This window comes from Mytilus trossulus, chromosome 12 (assembly GCF_036588685.1).
Source record: "Mytilus trossulus isolate FHL-02 chromosome 12, PNRI_Mtr1.1.1.hap1, whole genome shotgun sequence".
Lineage (NCBI taxonomy): Eukaryota > Metazoa > Mollusca > Bivalvia > Mytilida > Mytilidae > Mytilus > Mytilus trossulus.
Genome location: NC_086384.1, coordinates 6,209,139 through 6,229,673, shown reverse-complemented (window position 1 = coordinate 6,229,673; position 20,535 = coordinate 6,209,139). Strand labels below are relative to the sequence as shown.

At 31.0% G+C, this 20,535-nt stretch overlaps 1 protein-coding gene across 2 annotated transcripts; it reads left to right on the top strand.

Annotated features, from left to right (window-relative positions):
- The first annotated feature begins 15,374 nt into the window (after positions 1-15,374).
- On the top strand, positions 15,375-19,961 carry LOC134692999 (ankyrin-1-like). Of its 2 annotated transcripts, none has more exons than XM_063553666.1 (2): positions 15,375-15,524; positions 17,684-19,961. In XM_063553666.1, exon 2 carries the CDS (start codon positions 17,709-17,711, stop codon positions 19,134-19,136), a length of 1,428 nt encoding a protein of 475 aa, XP_063409736.1. In that variant the 5' UTR covers positions 15,375-15,524; positions 17,684-17,708; the 3' UTR covers positions 19,137-19,961. The 2 variants fall into 2 exon arrangements, with proteins under 2 accessions (XP_063409736.1, XP_063409735.1); XM_063553665.1 differs by lacking the exon at positions 15,375-15,524 and adding an exon at positions 15,910-16,040 and having other exon boundaries at positions 17,684-19,828.
- The last annotated feature ends 574 nt before the right edge of the window (positions 19,962-20,535 follow it).

The following is a 20,535-nucleotide window of genomic DNA, read 5'->3' as shown; positions in this document are numbered from 1 at the left end:
TTTTTGATGTTCAAAGTTTATTTAATTTTGACATGGTGAACTTATATTAGATGCATACATTTTCATGAAAAGGTACATTAAATTATGATACCTGTCAAATTATAAACGATGATATAATTTTCTCTCTAGCTTTTAAAAAATACTTGCTTCATTATCATATTTAATAGTTAAATTTGGAACATAAGGTCGTGGGAATGTTTAGCCCACTAAATGAGAAGTATGTATAGTAAGTATAGTTATCATATTTATGGAACGTGATATTACATAATATACATAATTAGTATAATAACCTAGGTTTATGCCTGCAGAAATGAAGATTTTAACTCCCTGAAGGACTAGAGTACAATTTTGGGATATGTCATTTACTGCGAATTTATAACTGGTCTTTGTCCAAATCGAGTGATTTTGTGGAATTCCATCCACAACTTGTTATGTTAAAGTAATCTATTTCCATGACAAATTTTAAACATGCTGTTTAAGGAGTCAACTTTTTCAACAATTCCACCCCATCAAAAATTGAAAAATCATGTATATATTTATCCTTGACAATTTGAATTAATGGAAATATTAAAGGTTTTCTACCCAAGTAATATATAACATTAGATGTATTTGTCTAAGACTTAAGATTTTTTTTTATCAAAGCCATCAATGTTCCTTAATTGGCCGTTTACTATTTTATTATGCGAGTCTCACCGATGAGACGTTTGTAGTATGTCGGAACACGCTGGCGGCGTTCACAGTTTTCTTTATAAGACATGAATCTACGATGATTGTACTGGTTCTTTTCATTCATACATTAAAAGTTGCGTTACTGACAGGAATTGTGAATGTAACCGAAAACAATCCTAAATGGTAGAATAAAAACGTAAGATCGTAGTGATGGTATGCTGATTTTATGTTTTTTATATGTAAGAAGTAGGAAGTGACGTTATTCGTCACTCCTTTGGCAGAAAAGCTTCCAGCCCGATGAAGTGGCTGTGTCTCGGCCTGAAGTGTTTGACTTCGACATTTTAACAAATCAATTTTTGGAGTTATACTTGTTATACGTCTACGATGTATCAATTATGACGCTCTATAAGGCTGTCTCCATAAATCTGTATGTATTTATTGAAATTTAATTTTCTCCGAAAACGTATTGTCATTGAGGAATTTTAATTATGAGGTAAAAAAAAAAATGGCAGTAACCACCAATGTATTGGACAGTAAAACACACCACAAACAGGAATAAAGAAAGATCTAAAAAACAAAAAACAAAGTTGGGTTGAAACAGTTTCATCTGCGTAATCAACAAAAGATCTGTGTGTATCATTGTGGTGTGTAACTCTTAGTGGCTTTTACGCAATTTTAATGACATACTACTATAAATATCTCAAATTAACTGATAGTTCCTAGTATCTAGGTTTATCGTTGTATTTCCTTTAAAAAAGTTTATATTTTCTTTCTTCTTGTGGTGGATTTGTTTTTTACTCAAAGCCATGTCCTATCCCTGTCAACGTTAAATGTCTTGAAGCAGATAATGACAGCACTACAAACAAACAATAGTATTCAATTCATCATATAATTTAAAATTTTACAATAAATGATGTGCACGTGCTAGTAGATAAACCTTTAGTATTAAAACCGTCAGTTAAAATTTGGAATGTAGTATAGGTTTTGCAAAAAATTATATAAATCAGAAATAATTTATGTTATTGTAATGACAATAATTTGGTTTTCATACTAGTGAAAGCTATATCACTAGGTTTAGTCCGCCATGTTTTACCTACGAAAATGAACAGCCTTTACCAAGTCAGTAATATAACAGTTGTGATCAGGGTTGGCAAAGTATTACTCACCCGGGAAAACCCAGGCGGGAATAGCCGGGTTTTCCCGGGCTGGCCAATACTCCCTAAAATGGGTAATACCGGGCAATATGATTTTTTATGCTTATTTCAACACAAAAGAGTAAAGACTTGTGGTAGTTTCATAGTATTATAATTTAATTTATACATGTTATACAGATAACCATAGAGAGTTGTGTTTGGAAGATGAAAAATTCAGTTTTATTCTCTTCTCCACTAGTTTTATGCTGGCAGAATACAAAATTTGTGCAGTGAATTTCCTATCATATTTTCAATAGTCCAAACTATAAAAAGTTATATGTTAAGTTGATTGTTAATTTAAATTGCTATGCAATTATAAGTGTTAAATAAACACCCTTCAGGGTCATGCAATTAAAACTATAAAAATGAAAAGGCTGATAAATGTTATATAAACATATATGGGTTATAATCTGAATCATTATTTATTATTACATTGTATTAGTGATGTACTGTACATTGTTTTGTACATTTAAATTATCTAAAAGTATTTTTTCATAATTTTAGTTATATAATATAATTGCAAAACAAATAATTAATTGGTTTTAGGTTAACAGTTTGACCAATCTAGATAGGAGGGTGAAATAATAGATTTTAAGGAGAATTATTGAGAAAGGCTTTTTCCATTAATATTTGTCTACTGTGTCTTCATATACACATGTATTAAAAGATTTTTAATCAGGTAAACTTATTTATTAATCAAAATATGTTTATAAATATCTTAAATGTATCGCATTTGTGTTTGATTACTGAATCTTCTTTAAAATTCAGGCCAGTATTTTATATTACTCAGTATTGCCCAGTATTACCCACTAAAACCCAGTAAACCCCGCTTTTCCCCAGTATTTCCCACTGGGCTTGGCAATACTCATAAAACCGGGTGTTTGCCTACCCTGGTTGTGATCCCTTCGTTTAAAAAAAATTGTATTAAGATCGAAATGAACCAAATGGTAACAAGTTACGTACTTATAGACTTTATAAAAATGTATTAGAAACAAGTTTATATCTCAAAAATGTAAATGATAGACAACAAAGACGTATTTTATCTAATTTTAGAAATGGATCTCTGCCTTTAGCTATAGAGACAGGTCGTTACACCAAGCCAAAAACTCTTCTTAATGACAGAAAATGTAAATATTGTACAGTTGATTGTGTAGAAGACGAAAAACATTTTTTAATGCATTGTGAATTTTATTCAGATGCGATATGATCTTTTTATGAAAGCAAGTGCAATTAACCCAAATTTTTACGATTTTAATCATGATGACAAATTTATCTTTCTAATGTTACATGACTGTATACAACCCTTTTTAGCAAAATCTTTATATTTTATGTTTAACCGCAGAAAATATTGTGTATAACAGAATGTTTTTTTCTTTAAATGTGATGTAAAAGTTTTATTTATTCATTTGTAAATGAATGTTAGAATAAGTTTTAAAGCAAAAGTGTCTCATAAGTCAGTCATGGCTGGATACCGATATTTTAACTTCGATTCAAATTCTTATTTGTATTTTTATACTTAAATCATTATGTATGATATTGTGCAGTATTGGTATGTGAAACTATAATAAAATATTCTGTCTGTCTGTCTGTCTGTCTGTCTGTGATCCCTTCGTTTATATGTATTTGAGCTTTTGATTTTGCCGTGGTGTAATCATGTTAATTCTGGACTCTCTGTTTTGAATTTTCATCGGAGTTCGATATTTTCTTAATTATTCTTCTTGATCTAGGCATAGATTACCTTAGCTGTATATATTTGGCAAAACTTTAAGGAATTTTGGTCCTCAATGCTCTTCAACTTCGTATTTTATTTGGCCTTTTTAACTTTTTTGAATTCGAGCGTCACTGATGAGTCTTTTGTAGAAGAAACGCGCGTCTGGCGTATAACTTAAATCTAGTCCTGGTATCTATGATGAGTTTATTTACATCGATCAAATTTGAAAAGCTATACATTAGAGTCTTTTTTATCAATTTGAATTTCGTAACATGTTATACCGTAAGAATGATACAAACACTGTACGTTTTGTAATATATGTAATGTATGTTTTAAATATGTATCGCCATTTTAAACATACAATGTATTTCTTTTACCATAACAAATGTAGAAAATATTTGATAAAGTATGCAATGAAATCGAGATATAAAATTCCAAAACATATCAACAACTAAAAAAAAATCTTTTCATAGAAATATTCTTTTTTTTTACCTTTACAGCAGCAGTTCAGATCATTTATAGATAAGGTTCATATGAGCCAAAGGGTAAATTAGGGATTTGTTGTTCGTTGATAAGCACTAACGATATGTTTTATGGCGTATTAAATTATAATCCTGGTACCTTTGATAACTATTTAGTGTTGATAGTTTAGTTGGAAGCTCATCTCATCTTATATTTACCCCAAATGACAACACATACCAAAGAGGAAACAGAATTTACATTCCGACATTGTCGTCACGATTGTCCTCCCTTGTTATTGTCTTTATAAATCCGCGTACATTTACCACTGATATTGCAGTCGCCAATGACTTGAATAATAGGTAGATGTTGTGCAAAAAAATAACCCAACACAAATGCACATTTGAAAAATCGATTTCTCATGGCAAGTTCTGGAAAAAATAAAAGTAGTATGTCAGTTTCCAATATTGGAGAAAAAAGAAAATAACATACAAAAAGACTCAAACCCCAGACTTCTGTATACAACAACTTGGGTTTTTTATCTCTTTTTTTAAACATTTTTTCCTATTATATCTGTTTGTTTTGTGCACAGATCGTTATTTATATAATGGAATTTTATACGACTGTCATATAAGTTAGAGGTTTAGCTAGCTATAAAACTAGGTTTAATCCACCATTATGTACATAAGAAAATGCCGGTACCAAGTCAGGAATATGACAGTTACTGTCTATTTGTTTGATGTGTTTGAAATTTGGATTTTTCCATTTGATTAGGGACTTTCCGTTTTGAATTATCCTCAGAGTTCAGAATGTTTGTGATTTTACTTTTTTACAGAATACATGTAGCTAATTATATTTCAATCTGAGAAGGAATGACAAAAATGCACATGCATGTTCGCGGTTTTATATTTCGGTAAAATATTACCTTTTTGGGTATAATAATATTAGATTTAATCATATATATCATCATAGTGTTTAATTTAAGGACTTTCCCTCTCATCTTATACCTTTGAGACAGCTATGTCTTTCATAAGCGAACTTGATTGTAAGAGATAACGCTATTGCTTTCGTTTTTGATTTTATCTTAAAACGGATCAAGTATACTTTTTTTCAAACTTTCAATTATCTTAAAGGACACGTTTGTTCTTTTTGTTAAAACTGTCACATCATTGTATTATAGTTTTCATTCTTTTCGATTTTAAAACTGATAAATATCGGTATTAGATGATCTTCAAGGATATCAGAACAAAATAGACAGAAACTGCACGCAAACGACGTTTTGATCCAAGTTTCCAGCACACCTTTGTATAAAACTTTCGATAGGTGGGTGTATTTGTAAAATATTAAGATTAGAAGGTAGAAAAACTTACGATGCCACTTTTAAAATAAAAATGATTTGCTGAAAAGATTACAGTGTTCTTGTTTCATGACATCAAACATGAAAGTATTCACATATTGTTAATCAAAGGAAATCATTTGGTCATAATATGGTATAACACTGTTTTAACATACCAATTAAAACTATAAATTAAGGGAAAGAGAAAAAAACGGATGAGCTAAAGTACTCCTGGTAGTGATTTTTACTTTTTTGTGTAAATAGAAGATATGTAAATAAGGCAATAGTAGTATACCTCTGTTCAATATCATACATCGATTTAACTAAAACAAATTCGGGTCATAAACCAAAACTGAGGGAAACACATCAACGTTAAGCGGAAAACTCCGGAACAACAGTAACATAGAACTGCTACAAAAACAAACACAAACATACTTAAAAACGGACTTTGATAACAACTGACATATACCTGGCTTGGTACAGGGTATTTTAAGAACGAAATGGTGAGTTGAACCTAGTTTTATCGCTAGCCAAATCTCTTACACACTGAATAGATTTTACTTGTTTTATTGTTAAGTTTACAAGGGTAATTGAACACAAATTAACACCACTTACTCAGATTCTTTATAAAACTTATACAAGTTAAGATATCGATGCGTTAGCAATAATTACGAGGCATTATAAACAAAACAACTATAGTCTTAACATGGCCGTTCCCCACAATTGCTAACATCAACTTCATTTGAACTTTATTGGATAATTGTCTCATTTGCCTGTACCAAGTCAGGAATATGACAGTTGTTATCCATTCGTATGATGTGTTTGAACTTTTTTGATTTTGCCATTTGATTAGGGGCTTTCCTTTTCGAATTTTCCTTGGAGTTCAGTATTTTTGTGATTTAACTTTTTGTTATCATATCACATCTCCGTAATCATATATAGAAACTGAATATATTTACAAAATAACAGTAAGTCTCTAATCCTGGTACCTTTGATAACTATATAATCAAAAATCGGTCATCAACTCCACATGTCCAACAAAAAACAACAAATATATCGATATAAAAATAGATGACGAGGTTTCGGTTTTGGTACAGGAAATAACAAGTGTCTGGGTTAAAATGTTTTTATTTTTATATCAATCCCCCTTGTAAATGTATATCATGCATGACTTAGAACGAAACAAAATTATACATCACTATGTCTGAATTCACATACTATGTATAGTAAAACTAGTTAGAATATTCGAAGGTTTACTCGATAGAAATAATAAGGAAAGACATACAACATTCCACAACACTAAATACTCATAAACACCAGTTACAAATAAATATAGGTTGCACCGAAAAGATAATGGATCTTCTTGAACATGAACGCAATATTTACCAATGGACGTAAAGTACCAACAACCAATCAATCAAGCAATCATGAGCTTTCAGAGGAAAAACAGTTCTCCTCTAATTGTAGGCTAGCTCCCGTCCTGTCGCTCAAAAAGCAAAAGGTGTATGATGATGTGATAAAGAAAAAGGGATGGCATGGTTGTAACCTCAACCAATGGAAAATATCAGTGGTTTATACTGTGTGTTACAGATATTCGACTGTACAGTACATATTTTAATTTTTATATGACTTCATAATTTTTGATACAACAGCTTTATTTTCAAATAATTATTTTTTGCAGCATTGAGGAAATTCCATGTGTTTATGTTTATTGTATTATTTATGTCTATTTTTTATATTTATTATTTCTGATATTAATCACAAAAAAGTTGAACTTTTGCATAAATTTTACTGTAATTAATGTTTCATTATAGATAATAAAATGAACATAACGTATTTAATATCATCCGCAATTCGACCTTCCGACTCGGAAATATACATTTAAAGGGTGATACACATCAAATGTCATATGTTTGAGCTTTTTAAAACGTAATGTTCACATTAATATACGTAACTGTAGTATTAAAAGACATATAGTATTTTATATCATAAAATATTTGAGATTGGGAAAACAGATTTATAATTTTATGTGACTGTTCCATGCCTGGTACCTCCGTTTGTTACCTGTAATTCTGTGCTCGTCATCAGTTGCAGTTTGGCATTTTAGTTTTATTTTAAAATTTATTGTTTTTCGTTAAAATTTATTGTTTTAGCATAAATCCTGTAGTTGGTTTTCTAGTTTGAGTTATCTCCCATTTCGTCATGCTTTGTATAGCTGATTTTTTCCGAATTTTTCCACTTTGCAAACTTTAAGATTTCTGGTTGTCTTACATCGATAATGGTATGAATGTTGCCCATTCTAGTTCTTGAAGATCGTATGGTGACTTATAACCACTTTCTTAAGTCTCAGGTGGAAATCTGTTTTTATTGGCAATCAAATAAAATTGAGAATGGAAAACCATACCTCGTTGTTTTTACTATAATGTCAGCTTGTGATTTCATACATAAATAATATGAATGAAGAGATATCATGCTTCTTTTATTATTTGTTTGTGTCCAGTGCGTCAATCAGAGTTACATGTAACTATCGTTAAGAATGGGTTCCGAAACGAGGATCATCAATTGAAGTTGTGGAGAATGTGTATTCAACTTTTAATATATTGTAGATCGATATAGGAAGATGTGGTGTGAGTGCCAATGAGACAACTCTCCATCCAAATAACAATTTTAAAAAGTAAACCATTATAGGTCAATGTACGGCCTTCAACACGGAGCCTTGGCTCACACAGAACAACAAGCTATAAAGGGCCCCAAAATTAATAGTGTAAAACCATTCAAACGGGAAAACCAACGGTCTAATCTATATAAAAAAAAAAGAGAAACGAGAAACAAGTATAAATTCGAACAAACGACAACTACTGAACATCAGATTCCTAGATGTTTTGATAACTACAACAATTATTCAAAATGCCCTAAACTTAATGAAACTTCACAGAAATGTTGACTGATAGGTGAAGAAGTGTTATTTGGCTTTGGAATTTCTAAAATGGCTGCTGTAACCATGGAAATGCAACAATGTCCACAATCTCCATAAACTTTTTTAAAGTAGTATTGCCCCTCTTAAAATAGTAGGTCGAATGCATTGAAACTTGGAGTTCGTGTTTTTATTCTTTAGTTTTCTATGTTGTGTCATTTGTACTATTGTTTGTCTGTTTGTCTTTTTCATTTTTAGCCATGGCGTTCTCAGTTTATTTTCGATTTATGATTTTGACTGTCCCTTTTGCATTTTTCGTCCCTCTTTTAGGTGGTATGTGCTCTCCCATGTACCGATGTGGCATTTGTCATTAAACTTTCGGAAACAGTCTCTGTTACCATGGAAATGAGTAAAAGTGTCAAATATTTCTAAAAGCTCCAAGCTTATTATTTGGCAAGTATAGTGGAACATTTAACTTTGACATTTCCAAGATGATCATCATTGCCAGGGAAACAGCAGAAATGTGAAAATGCTCCAAACTAACTGAAACTTTACAAAATCTATTGTCTGGCATGCATGTATCTGCAATTCAACATCAGAATGTTCTAAATGGGTGCCGTAACAGTGACATCCGTTATTGCTTGCAATAGCACTTCTAGATACATTAACTCTGTAAAATTAAAATTGATCAAAAACATGTTTCGTGAGTTGTCACCTAATGATAACCAGTAGTAAACCTACGGTAACAAAATATAACGCTATGTCTTTCTTTAGGGGTAAATTCAGTAAAAAAAATTATACGTCATCAGGGACCGCCCATTTGGGGGACAGCTTTCTGTATAAAACTGAAGTCCTGTGCTCTTCTGATTGGTAGATAATATTTGTAACAAATATTTTTAGGTAGATGGATCAAAACTAGAGTTAAAAAAAAATGCTAAATACCACCCTTTTTTTACTATAGGGTTGAAAAGTAATGGGGTCAGTATATGAATTCAGTGCGAATCTACATTGTGTGTAAACAAGGCCATGTGAATGTCCAAAATTGCCGCATGACTCTATGTTTTATAGTTGCAAAAGATAGGGCTACATTTGTAATTTCCTGGATGATATATGGAAGTTTCTAATTTCTAAAGGTAAATCAGGTATGAATTTAATTCCATACATAGATTACCATTAAAGTCAATGTGGGATTATTTACTGAATTTACCACTATATAAGGTGGTGCATAACACACACTACAGGGCGATAAGTCTGTAAAATCAGCTGAACGTTTTAATCACTTTCTAGTGTTAAGAAAATATGAAGCTCCTCAATGATCAAAAGTATTGTTAGTCAAACTGCTATATATCCAACCATTTTTTCCGATAATGTGTCTGGTTCAAGTTTTTTGAAATTTTGATATTTTGTCAAAGGGTCAAAGTAAATATTTTGTCAAAATTATATAAAAATTAAAGGAGCCGAATCAATTTTAGGGCGAGGATTTAGGTATATTTTTTTCCCCAACCCAAACAAAATATCTTTATATAATCTGTATGGTAAACATTTTGACGAATACATATAAAGGCAACAGTAGAAAATGCAGTTTAATATAGTCTGCCATGTGATTCACACCAAGTTCGCCGTATACCATAAAGTTTGAAGTCATTCATTTTAGCTTTTAATTTTGCCATTCGATTAGGGACTTTTCTTTTTAAATTTTCCACGGAGTTTAGTAGTTTTGTGATTTTACTTCTTCCTCCTTGAAGTTTCAGTAGTAGCTTGCAAAATCTATGTTGTACACTCTGTATAATATTTAGATTTCTGAACCCCCAAGTTTCACACTAATCAGAACGTCTATACGCAAAGTTTCGTTGGGTTAATACTGATTGATACAACTTGAACAAAAGATGTTTATAAGTTGAAATCCGTCATTTAATTATATCTTTCAAGAGGTTCTGCAAGTACCCTCATCTCATTTCTGTGTATCATTTAAATGATATCTTCTTAATAGTTTTTTAATGGATTTTCCTTATTTTTTATCACTGTAAGGTCACGTGTAGTCGTATACATTCTTGTCCTTTCAGTCTTTTACTAGATAGTTGTCTAATTGGCAACCATCACACCACATCTCGTTCTTTTCATTTAAACTATTTTGCACTGCGTCTAAATTTGAAAGAAATATATTTCTACCATTTTGCACTTTGTCTATTTCAAAGAAATATATGTCTATGGTAGTTTCACATGATAAATAACATCCCACCAGATGTTCAGTATTATATGAACTTAATATTGACCTATTGTATAGTCTGAAAAAATAAATGAGAGTTCAACTTACTCTTTTCATGAAAATATACCCAGTATGTCATACAAATTGTAAATGTGAGAATAAAAAATAAATGCTTTGTTAGATATTTGATACTTTCAATATCAAAGTGTAAAGCACAAAAATACTTTAACAAAAAAAGACACAATAAAAATTTTGAAAATAATGCTTTGTAATTTCAGGTTATCACATACTAATTATATTTATAACACCTGGCGCGCGAACTATTGACAATAGGTTTATTCAATATTGCTATTTTCTTCATAAACTATTTATCTTTTCAACAACGTATAATAACAAATGAATAGGTAGGTATATTATATATAATAAGGCTGAATGATATGATAATTATCAACATTGTAACCTGAATTAGTCTATTTAATATTTTGATATGGAACCAAGAAAATGGGCACAAGTACCGGGTCGATGGTTATAGATATTTTAATATACCTGTGTCAGTTGATGGCCAAATATTCGACCTAAACATATGTATGCTAAACTGGTATTTATAAACAGATTACATATATCAAGTATAAATCTAACACTGTTGTGTCGAGAAACTTTTCAATAAAAATGCCAATAATAATTCATGTTTTCACAAATTGTGAAAAACAAAGACCTATTATTCACTGGTACATACCCTCAAACTTTAAGCATTCGCTTCCTTCTAAAAAAAAAGTTGTTTCTCGAAATGCTTAGGAAAGTTTAGATCAAAATTGAAGATGTTTCTTCTAACAGAGAGGCGGAACACATATTTGATAAGTGATATTACACTCAGAAGACGATGACATACTGACAGCACCAGGGGAAACAAAAAACTTAAAACCGATAAAAAGACAAACAACAGTTTACAAAAAAAACAAAACATAAAAATACAGATTGAATAACACGAACCACAAGAAAAAACAGGTGTGATCTCAAGGGTACCAGAAGATTATGCAGGTCCTGTTCCACAAGTGGCAACCGCTATGTTCATGGTTCACAGATTATAAAAACGTTAATGTAAGGCAAGGGTACTTTCTCTATCCTTCGAAAAGTTATATTGGTGTGAGAATACAATGTCACAGACGAACATATATATATTTACAAGCATAATGTGGCCTTAACTGTTTTAATTAGTATGTATGCATGGACATACTGTATCAATGAAGTACCTCAGTCCATGTTATACTATAATACCAGTAATGTAAAATTGAGTATAATTACCAATGACACATCTAACAACCAGTGCTTGCCTGTCGTTAAAAACAACTATATGTTACCGTACTACAATTAAAACCAAACAGCTGCGCCATCAGCGCATGATACGACCGAACTCTTGTGTGCACGTTTTATGCAATAATCATAAATAGTTTCTGAGAAAGTTTTTAAGCAATAACCAAATATTGTTTTTGAGACACGGCGGGACATGTTAACCCCCCCCCCCTTTTTTTCCATCCCAACCCTGTGGTTTAAAAAAAACCAACTAAATATCACTAAAACAAAATTTTTAATCATCTTTAGATTAATATAACAAAGAGTGTGTAAAGTTTTAAGCAATAATCATAAATTGTTTTTGAAATACGGCGCGACATGTAAAAACCCTCCCTTTTTCTTTACAAAATACTCATAACTCAAAATTAAAATTATGAACCATCACCAAAAGGTATAGAGGTCATAAGATTAATAAAACAAAGAAGTGTGAACAGTTGTAAGCAATACTCCTAGATCGTTTTTGAGATACGGCGCGACATGTAAAAACCCCCTACCCTTTTTTTACAAAATACTCACCAAAAAGTATACCGTGATAAATTAAAATTTATAAAACTAAGAAGTGTGTGTGTGTGTAAAGTAAATAAGGTAGATCATAAGTAAATGTTTTTTGAGAAAGAATTTTCTTATAATTTGCCAAAATGAAGATTTTACTATGCTTTTATCAATAATATAACAAAGAGTATGGGTCACCGTGCTATTTTTCAAGCTATGAGTCGTTGAAAATTGCCAAAATTTGGTTAGTTTGTTCATGGAAAAACACATAAGAGTGCATAAAAATAGTTCTATGGGATAGAATTTTGAAATAAATTGTGAGATGATAGGTTTCGTAATATGCTTTAAGAAAATAAAAAGAAAACATGGTATCACCGAACTTGTTTTGTTGCCACAAGTAAAAATAAAAAAAATACCTATTAGCCTAGTATAAATTTTGTACTAAAAGAGTTATCTCCCCTTAAATGGCTCATTTTCAAAAAAGTGATTTTAAAAACCAAAAAAGTAAATATTTGTTAAAATATTTAAAAAAATACAATAAATTAACAAGTTTTCCTTATATAAATAAACAGTCTAACCATAAAATTGCAAATCTGTTTCCAAATTTGCTGATTTGGGCAAATAACTAGACCGATTTTGTACTGTGATTATACAATCCAAGATGGCGGTATACCATCAATTTTTTGAGATACGGTGCGACATGTGAAAAAACACACCACTGTTTTAGTTACAAAGTGTTGTAACTCAAAAAGTTTTAATCTTATTTGCACCAAAAAGGAAACAGATCAGTTGACCATCATAAGAAACAACTATGTTAAGTTTCGTGAAATTTGGATAAGTCGTTCTCAAGTGACGGTGCGACATGTTTACGCCGGACAGACAGACAGAAGGACGGACGGACGGACGCCGGACATTTGTAAACCATTTTACGTCCCTTCAAAATTTTGACGGGCGTATAAAAACCAATACCGTATAGTCAGTTGTGAAATAACAAATACGACAGACATGAACCAACGACAACGTGTCCATGTAAAAAGTAAACAATCATTTGTCAAAGTAAGGTCTTCAACATGGAGCCTTGGTTCGCAACGAATAGCAAGCCATAAAGCACCCCAAAAAGACTTTATAGTGTAAATCAATTCAAACGTGAAAACCAAGTATGATTACCAATGAGTATGATTACCAATGACACATCTATAATATATATTATATACAAAAAAAACGAGAAACGAGAAACACTTATAAACCAAATGGAACATGTTTAAACGTGAACAACACATCTTTTAATAAATGAGTTGTGTACATGTACTAGCAAATTAGAACAAACGGTATAAAGCAGTTGCATATATATATAAAAACAATATGTTGAGTTCTTGTTTTACGAAATTATAATAACTATACTAAAAATGTATTTATAGCTGCTGTAGAACCTTGGCTGCATGTATACTACATCATGTTAGTAAACGATCTTCTGAAATCAAGAACCTGTCATAATTGTAATACATTGTAACTTTAACTATAACCATGATACAAGGCGGAATATATTTGTTCAAATTATAGAGGTAGTATTACCTAGTTACATAAGAGGGTGGTGAATGTCGATTTCAGCAAGGTTTCGTACATTTTTACAATGACTTAAAATTAAGACTTTTCTAAAAATTGATTGCTATTGAATTATTTGAAATGACAGAAAGCAAATATTAAAATCATATTACAATCATGACTTTTTTTTAAAAGTACCTGTAATCTACCTGTAATTTCTTTCATATGTGCTTAAATTTTCAGACAATTCTTGACTTTCTTATCGGCAAAATGAGCGATTAACAAGGGCGGATCGGGCATGCGTACCCATCTGTGAATTCACTAAGGAAATAATAAAACATATTGTTTGTCTTGCTAGTACCAAAAATTGACAGTTTCAGTCATCTTGAATTTTTTTAATTTTTTTATTAAATTTGTTCATGTTAAAATGCAATCGTTGTGTGGGGCTTTTTCTTTTGTTACTTTCAGACTTTTTTTATATCTATTTTCCCTGTCAAAAGAAAAAACCTCATGTATTGATCATCCATATACAATTTGCTCTGAACGTTATTATAAGTAAGTCTGTGTTATGCTAGTCTAAATAATTATGACGTCTGGCAAGGCTAATTTTCTCTGGGACGCCTTTCTAATTGTTTGGACTAATTGTATGCATACAGATAAGATAAGATAAGATAAGATAAATTTTATTTTCCAAATTAGGTCCCCAGGGGGGCATATACACATAACATATATGATTGATACAACATACAGTATTTTACATAACATTGTAAAATAAACTATTGAAATAGTCATACAGGTATTATTTGTTAAATAAAAAAGTATTTGAGAGTTGCTACTCCAGAGATGTGGCAAACCCCACTTTTTTTTTTCTTTTTTTTTTTTTTTTTTACATATAAAACAAAGAGATTGGTTTTTTTATGGAAATAAAGAGATGTGGTGTGATTGCCAATGGAACAACTTTTCGCCAGTCTAACTATATAATCTTATGTTTTAATTGTTGACCCTTTATATTAATATTGAAGAAAGAGCGACTTGTTGGATTTTTTTAAGGTCAAAGGGAGACAATTCGAATGGTTTAAAAGCCGAGCATCCCGTTGTAGATTAAATCGATTTGTATAAATTAAATGTTTCAAGAGTATAACTAATATTTTATTGTGAATAAAACATAAGATATCTGATACATTCGTATTTATAATATAAAACGTGGTGTTTACAGAAAGGGGGATAATAGACGAAAACATCAAAAATAGAGAATGATGATTGGACAAAACGATAAAAAAAAAAAGAATAGAGAATTATGAGGCTCAGCACAAAAAGACAATTAGCAATATAGAAATATCACACGAACAATAATGAATATACAGAAATGAAGACTCCTTATACAGAATCAAGTGTCTGCTGTCTAATAAAGTTTCATCAAGTGCAATAAGCTTAAGTTTTCATCTTCTCATCGGTTCAGTATAAGCACACGAATTTCTTTCAGTAGAAAATGGTGGATTTATACACGTGGTGAACACGCCGGACTGACTAACTCCTAATCTATTAAACTTTTTTCTGTCACTTTCAGAATTGTCCCTCCCATTTATTGCACATTTCAGTCCACTCTGGGACTATTTATAATGTCCCAGTGGTCCAGTCCAAGGCATGCAACGGTTAGTATTTTTTTAATTCTTCTCATTAATCTGGGAATTTTATAGTCAAGGATGGGCATAGCTAGACCAGTATTATACAAATCCTTGATTATATACTAATAAAATTGGTATTAATCGAGTTCCTTTCAATTCCAAGAATTTGTACATGTATAGTTTCACTTTACAAATCTTTGTCACTATACAAATACTTGCTTAGAATATTATTATTAATTAGAAAGATAGCATGTGTAATATTTTGCTTTATCATTTGAAAGGTATTATAATTTCCACAGTATAAACAAGTCCTGGTAACAATATATATATAGGAAGTTTTATAACACCTTTGGGCAATCGATTTATTAATATTTGTCTATAACATTTGTAATATCATATAATAATACATAACACCAGTTTATTACGCAATCTTTGTTTATGGCACAGTCCAGTTATCTGATCTGGGTTAATTTAACGACATGTGTTGGATATTTACGTTACAGAAAAACTGTATTTATGATTATTTGCTGGGAACATCTTGGGGTAGGTTAATTTATTTTATACTGCAAAAAAATTGCTAAACTAAGAGATAACTTTAGAGCAAATGTAATTAAACATATGCCAGATTTTATGTCCTGGCAAGAAAATGAAAAAAATAGATATCTTCTTTGTCCATCAACCTCAAAAGAAGTAGAAAGCTTAGGGTCCTATTTTAAACAGGCATTAGAACTGAGGACAGGGGACTCTTGATTTATTTTTAAAATATATAATTTATATATCATATAGATAGATTGTTTTGCTTTTTTGCTTTTTTTGTTTTCATGGTTTTGTTTGTTAAATGTATTTTGTGTATGTTTATATCATTTGTCACAAACTTATTGTTCAGAGTTTATATGACAATAAATATTTGTATTAGTTAACCTATATTTAATATTAGTATAAAATATTTGATATAAAGAGACGTAAAAATAGATTTTTTTTTTATGTTTCTTTTTAATCATTTCTAGTAGATAAGCTTTTCGATCATAAAGACAAACAATCAATTAATAATTCAACACCAAGTTACATCAGAGACATATATTACTGAGATATAATATAATATAAATGTTATAAATGTAATTGTATTTTGTCTCCAGTTGAATAAACGCATGACCTTAGTTTGATCTGGGAACAGTATATCTATGTCAATATATGTTCCTGGTTTGATGCAGATATTTATATTAAAAATAATAGCTAGTTTAATCTAACCAACAAGGTTATACATGTATGATATCATATAACCTCCTTGATCTAACAGAACATACAATATATGTACATGTATGGATATAATAATGATTATCATAATAATGACATTATGAAACAAAGGTATATTTAATACTTTGAACATATAAGTATATGTATGCACACCGAACAATGGCGAATCCAGGATTTTCAAGACTATTTTGGAGAAATGTGGGACGTGAAGCCAAAAATAATAAAATGTACAAACTGTTTCCGCGAAAACGTTATATACTAATTATAATAACCTTAACATGCTTAAGGTTATTTAAGAATCTTAAAATTATAATGTTTTTGCTGTGAACAAATTATAGTTTTATACAAATGATAATTTGTCCAAAAAATTGTATAAATTATAATTTTTATTTTGAACAAAATCGATACTATATAAATTATTCTACAAGATAAAAGTAAATTTTTGTCAATTTTGTACAAATTGTAATCTGGATTTGCAAGTCTTTTGTACAAACTACAATATGAACAAAGTCAAAACACACATTATAATTTGTACACAACATATGAATATCAACATGTATTTTATAATGTTTAACCCTTTCAAAGTTAAAATGCCGGTATTTGTAATATTTATGTCATATGTTTCTGTTGTTCCGTAAATGACTGAATGATTATGTAACCTACTTTGTTTATAACACTAAACTTTAGACATATTCAAACATGACATTTGACATTCATGATTTTAATTATTATATTTTCAACATTTATAAGATTATAGATATGACAGGTTAATCTGTTCCTTAGGCTTAAAAAACATCAAGTATTACTGATACTACCAAAAAGTTTCTAAAAAAAGGGCATATAATAGTCATGCGTAAGTTTATTTGTAAAAATCCATTTTCTTCTTTTTTTTTAAACAATAATAAATATATTATATTTTTTTACAATTTCAGCTAGAATTTGTGGCAGTAAAAAGGCATGACGTCTATGTCGTATGAAAAAGCAGAGGGGCATCAATTGTTACTTCTGGAGGCCATATCTCAGAAATCATCCATAAGTAAAATAGAACAGCTAATAACAGATGGCGCTAGTGTTAATGATGCCACAAAGAACGGTGTTCGTCCATTACATTATGCCGTGGGCATGAAATTCGCTGACTGCGTACGTTTATTATTATCAAAAGGAGCGGATGTTAATCTTGCAGACGACACCGGGTTCACCCCTTTGCTCTTATCTGCAAGCCATGGATGTTTCAAAGTAATGAAAGTGCTGATAGAAAATTGTGCAATAGTAAATTATTGTGGTGCAGAGGGAAGAGACGTTCCGAAAAGTATACGAGATATGGGGTATCTAACGTATGATCCCCTAAACATGGCTATTGAAAATAATCACGAGCAGTGTGTTAAACTTTTACTCGAAAATGGAGCACATGCAAATAAACACTACTACATGGGATACGAAATTAATTTGATGCCATTAAATCACTTGACATGTTTAGAGTTACTGCTAAAGCATGGAGCAAATTCGAACTCACTTAGTCGATATGGTACGACACCACTTATGAAAGCGTGTAAAGAGAATATTTCAAACGCAGTAAGCCTTCTTATAAAATTTGGTGCGAACGTGAATTTAGGATCTGGTACGTCTTTCAATACGAAAACCCCACTTAACATTGCAGTAGAATACAGTGAATTTAACATAGTAAAACAATTACTGGAAAATTGTGCAAAAGTGTCAATGCAGACGGGTTGTACATACAGCCCGCTCCATATCGCAGTTTTGGCGGGAAGAACAGACGTATGTGGATTACTATTAGCATATGGTGCAAGCATTGACGGTGTATCAGAAGATGGATTTTCTCCTTTGATGCTTGCCGTTAAATCTCAACGGTTATTTAATAGATTGGAGATAACAAAACTATTGCTTAATTTTGGAGCAAATCCAAATTTTTATCAGAATAATCTAACATATTCGACTGTATCAACATCTGTTATTGGAGAGTATTTTAAAAACAACCCTCAAAATTTAGATAAAAATATATTGTGTCTGCTGCTAAGATATGGTGGAAAAATTAATATTCGAGCTTGTTTGCCATGTGGCAAGGAAGATCCCTTTGGGGTACTTCCATATTTGACTGACTCGTGTAGTGAAGAAATATTACGACTTCTGACCGCCACAGCTAAGTCTATTGACCGAGAAGGAATCAAGAAAAGTGCTAATCTAGTCCAAGACCAACGTGACTATTTGATGTCTCTTACTAAATGTCCACAGACGTTGATTGGCGTAGTTCGGAATAGTATTATCGAAATTTGTGGTAGAAAGTTTACAAATAATAATTTTACAGATGACTTTGAAATACCAACTATTCTAACGAAATATTTAATACGTGTAGATCATGAATGTTGAAGCTATATGTCTTTAAATATAGTTACCAATTAAAAAGTACGATTTTAAATGTCAGTCACCTTTTAAACAACATTGTTCTTTCGAAAATGGTCGTATCTCAGATCTAAATCTACTTAGTTTCTAATGTTCGTCATTAGTCTTAAAAGTTGTACCTACATGTTGATGCTAAAAATCCCATAAACAACGTGTCTTCATAGAACACAATATATGTTTGCAATCAATATGAGAAAATCGGAGAATAGAAAAAAATGACAATGCTGTTATGTTTCATATTCAGACTAGTCTTAAAAAATATATAAGAGCATTCAAATGCAGAAAATGGTACTAAACTGATTTTAAGTGCTTGCTTTGGTTTATTTCTTTTTAGCTCACCTAACCCGAAGTCCCATCAATTTGCGTCCGCCGTCCGGCGTCCGTCGTCTGTCGTCGTTAACTTTTACTAAAATCTTCTCCTCTGAAACTACTGTGCCAAATTAAACCAAACCTGGCCACAATCATCATTGGGGTATCTAGTTTAATAAATGTGTCCGGTGACCCGGCCAACCTACCAAGATGGCCACCATGGCTAAAAATAGAACATAGGGGTAAAAGGCACCTTTTGGCTTATAATTAAAAAAACAAAGCATTTAGAGCAAATCTGACATGGGATAAAATTGCTTATCATATACTGAGGCCAAATAACATATGATTTTTACTGTATTATAATAGCATTAAAATTACGTAAATTCCATATTTTTTTCGAATTGGTGCTTTGCGGGCTGATATGAAATATTTATCACATACTTCGGAAGTTATCACATGCCTTTCCGTGATGAATTAGACAACCCGTTATTGGGTTGCTGCCCCTGAATTGGTTATTTTAAGGAAATTTTGCTGTTTTTGGTTATTATCTTGAATATTATTATAGATAGAGATAAACTGTAAAAGCAATAATGTTTAACAAAGTAAGATTTACAAATAAGTCAACATGACCGAAATGGTCAATTGACCCCTTTAGGAGTTATTGCCCTTTATAGTAAATTTTTAACCATTTTTCGTAAATCTTAGTAATCTTTTACAAAAATCTTCTCCCCTGAAACTACTGGGCCAAATTAATCCAAACTTGGCCACAAACATCTTTGGGGTATCTAGTTTAAAAATGTGTCCGGTGACCCGGCCATCCAAGATGGCCGCCACGGATAAAAACAGAACATATGGGTAAAATGCAGTTTTTGGCGATATAACTCAAAAACCAAAGAGTTTAAAGCAAATCTGATAGGATGAAATTGTTTAATAGGTGAAGATTTATCTGCCCTGAAATTTTCAGATGAATCGGACAACCCGATGTTGGGTTGCTTCCCCTGAATTGGATTTTAAGGATTTTTGCTGTGTTTGGTTATTATCTTGAATATTATTAAAG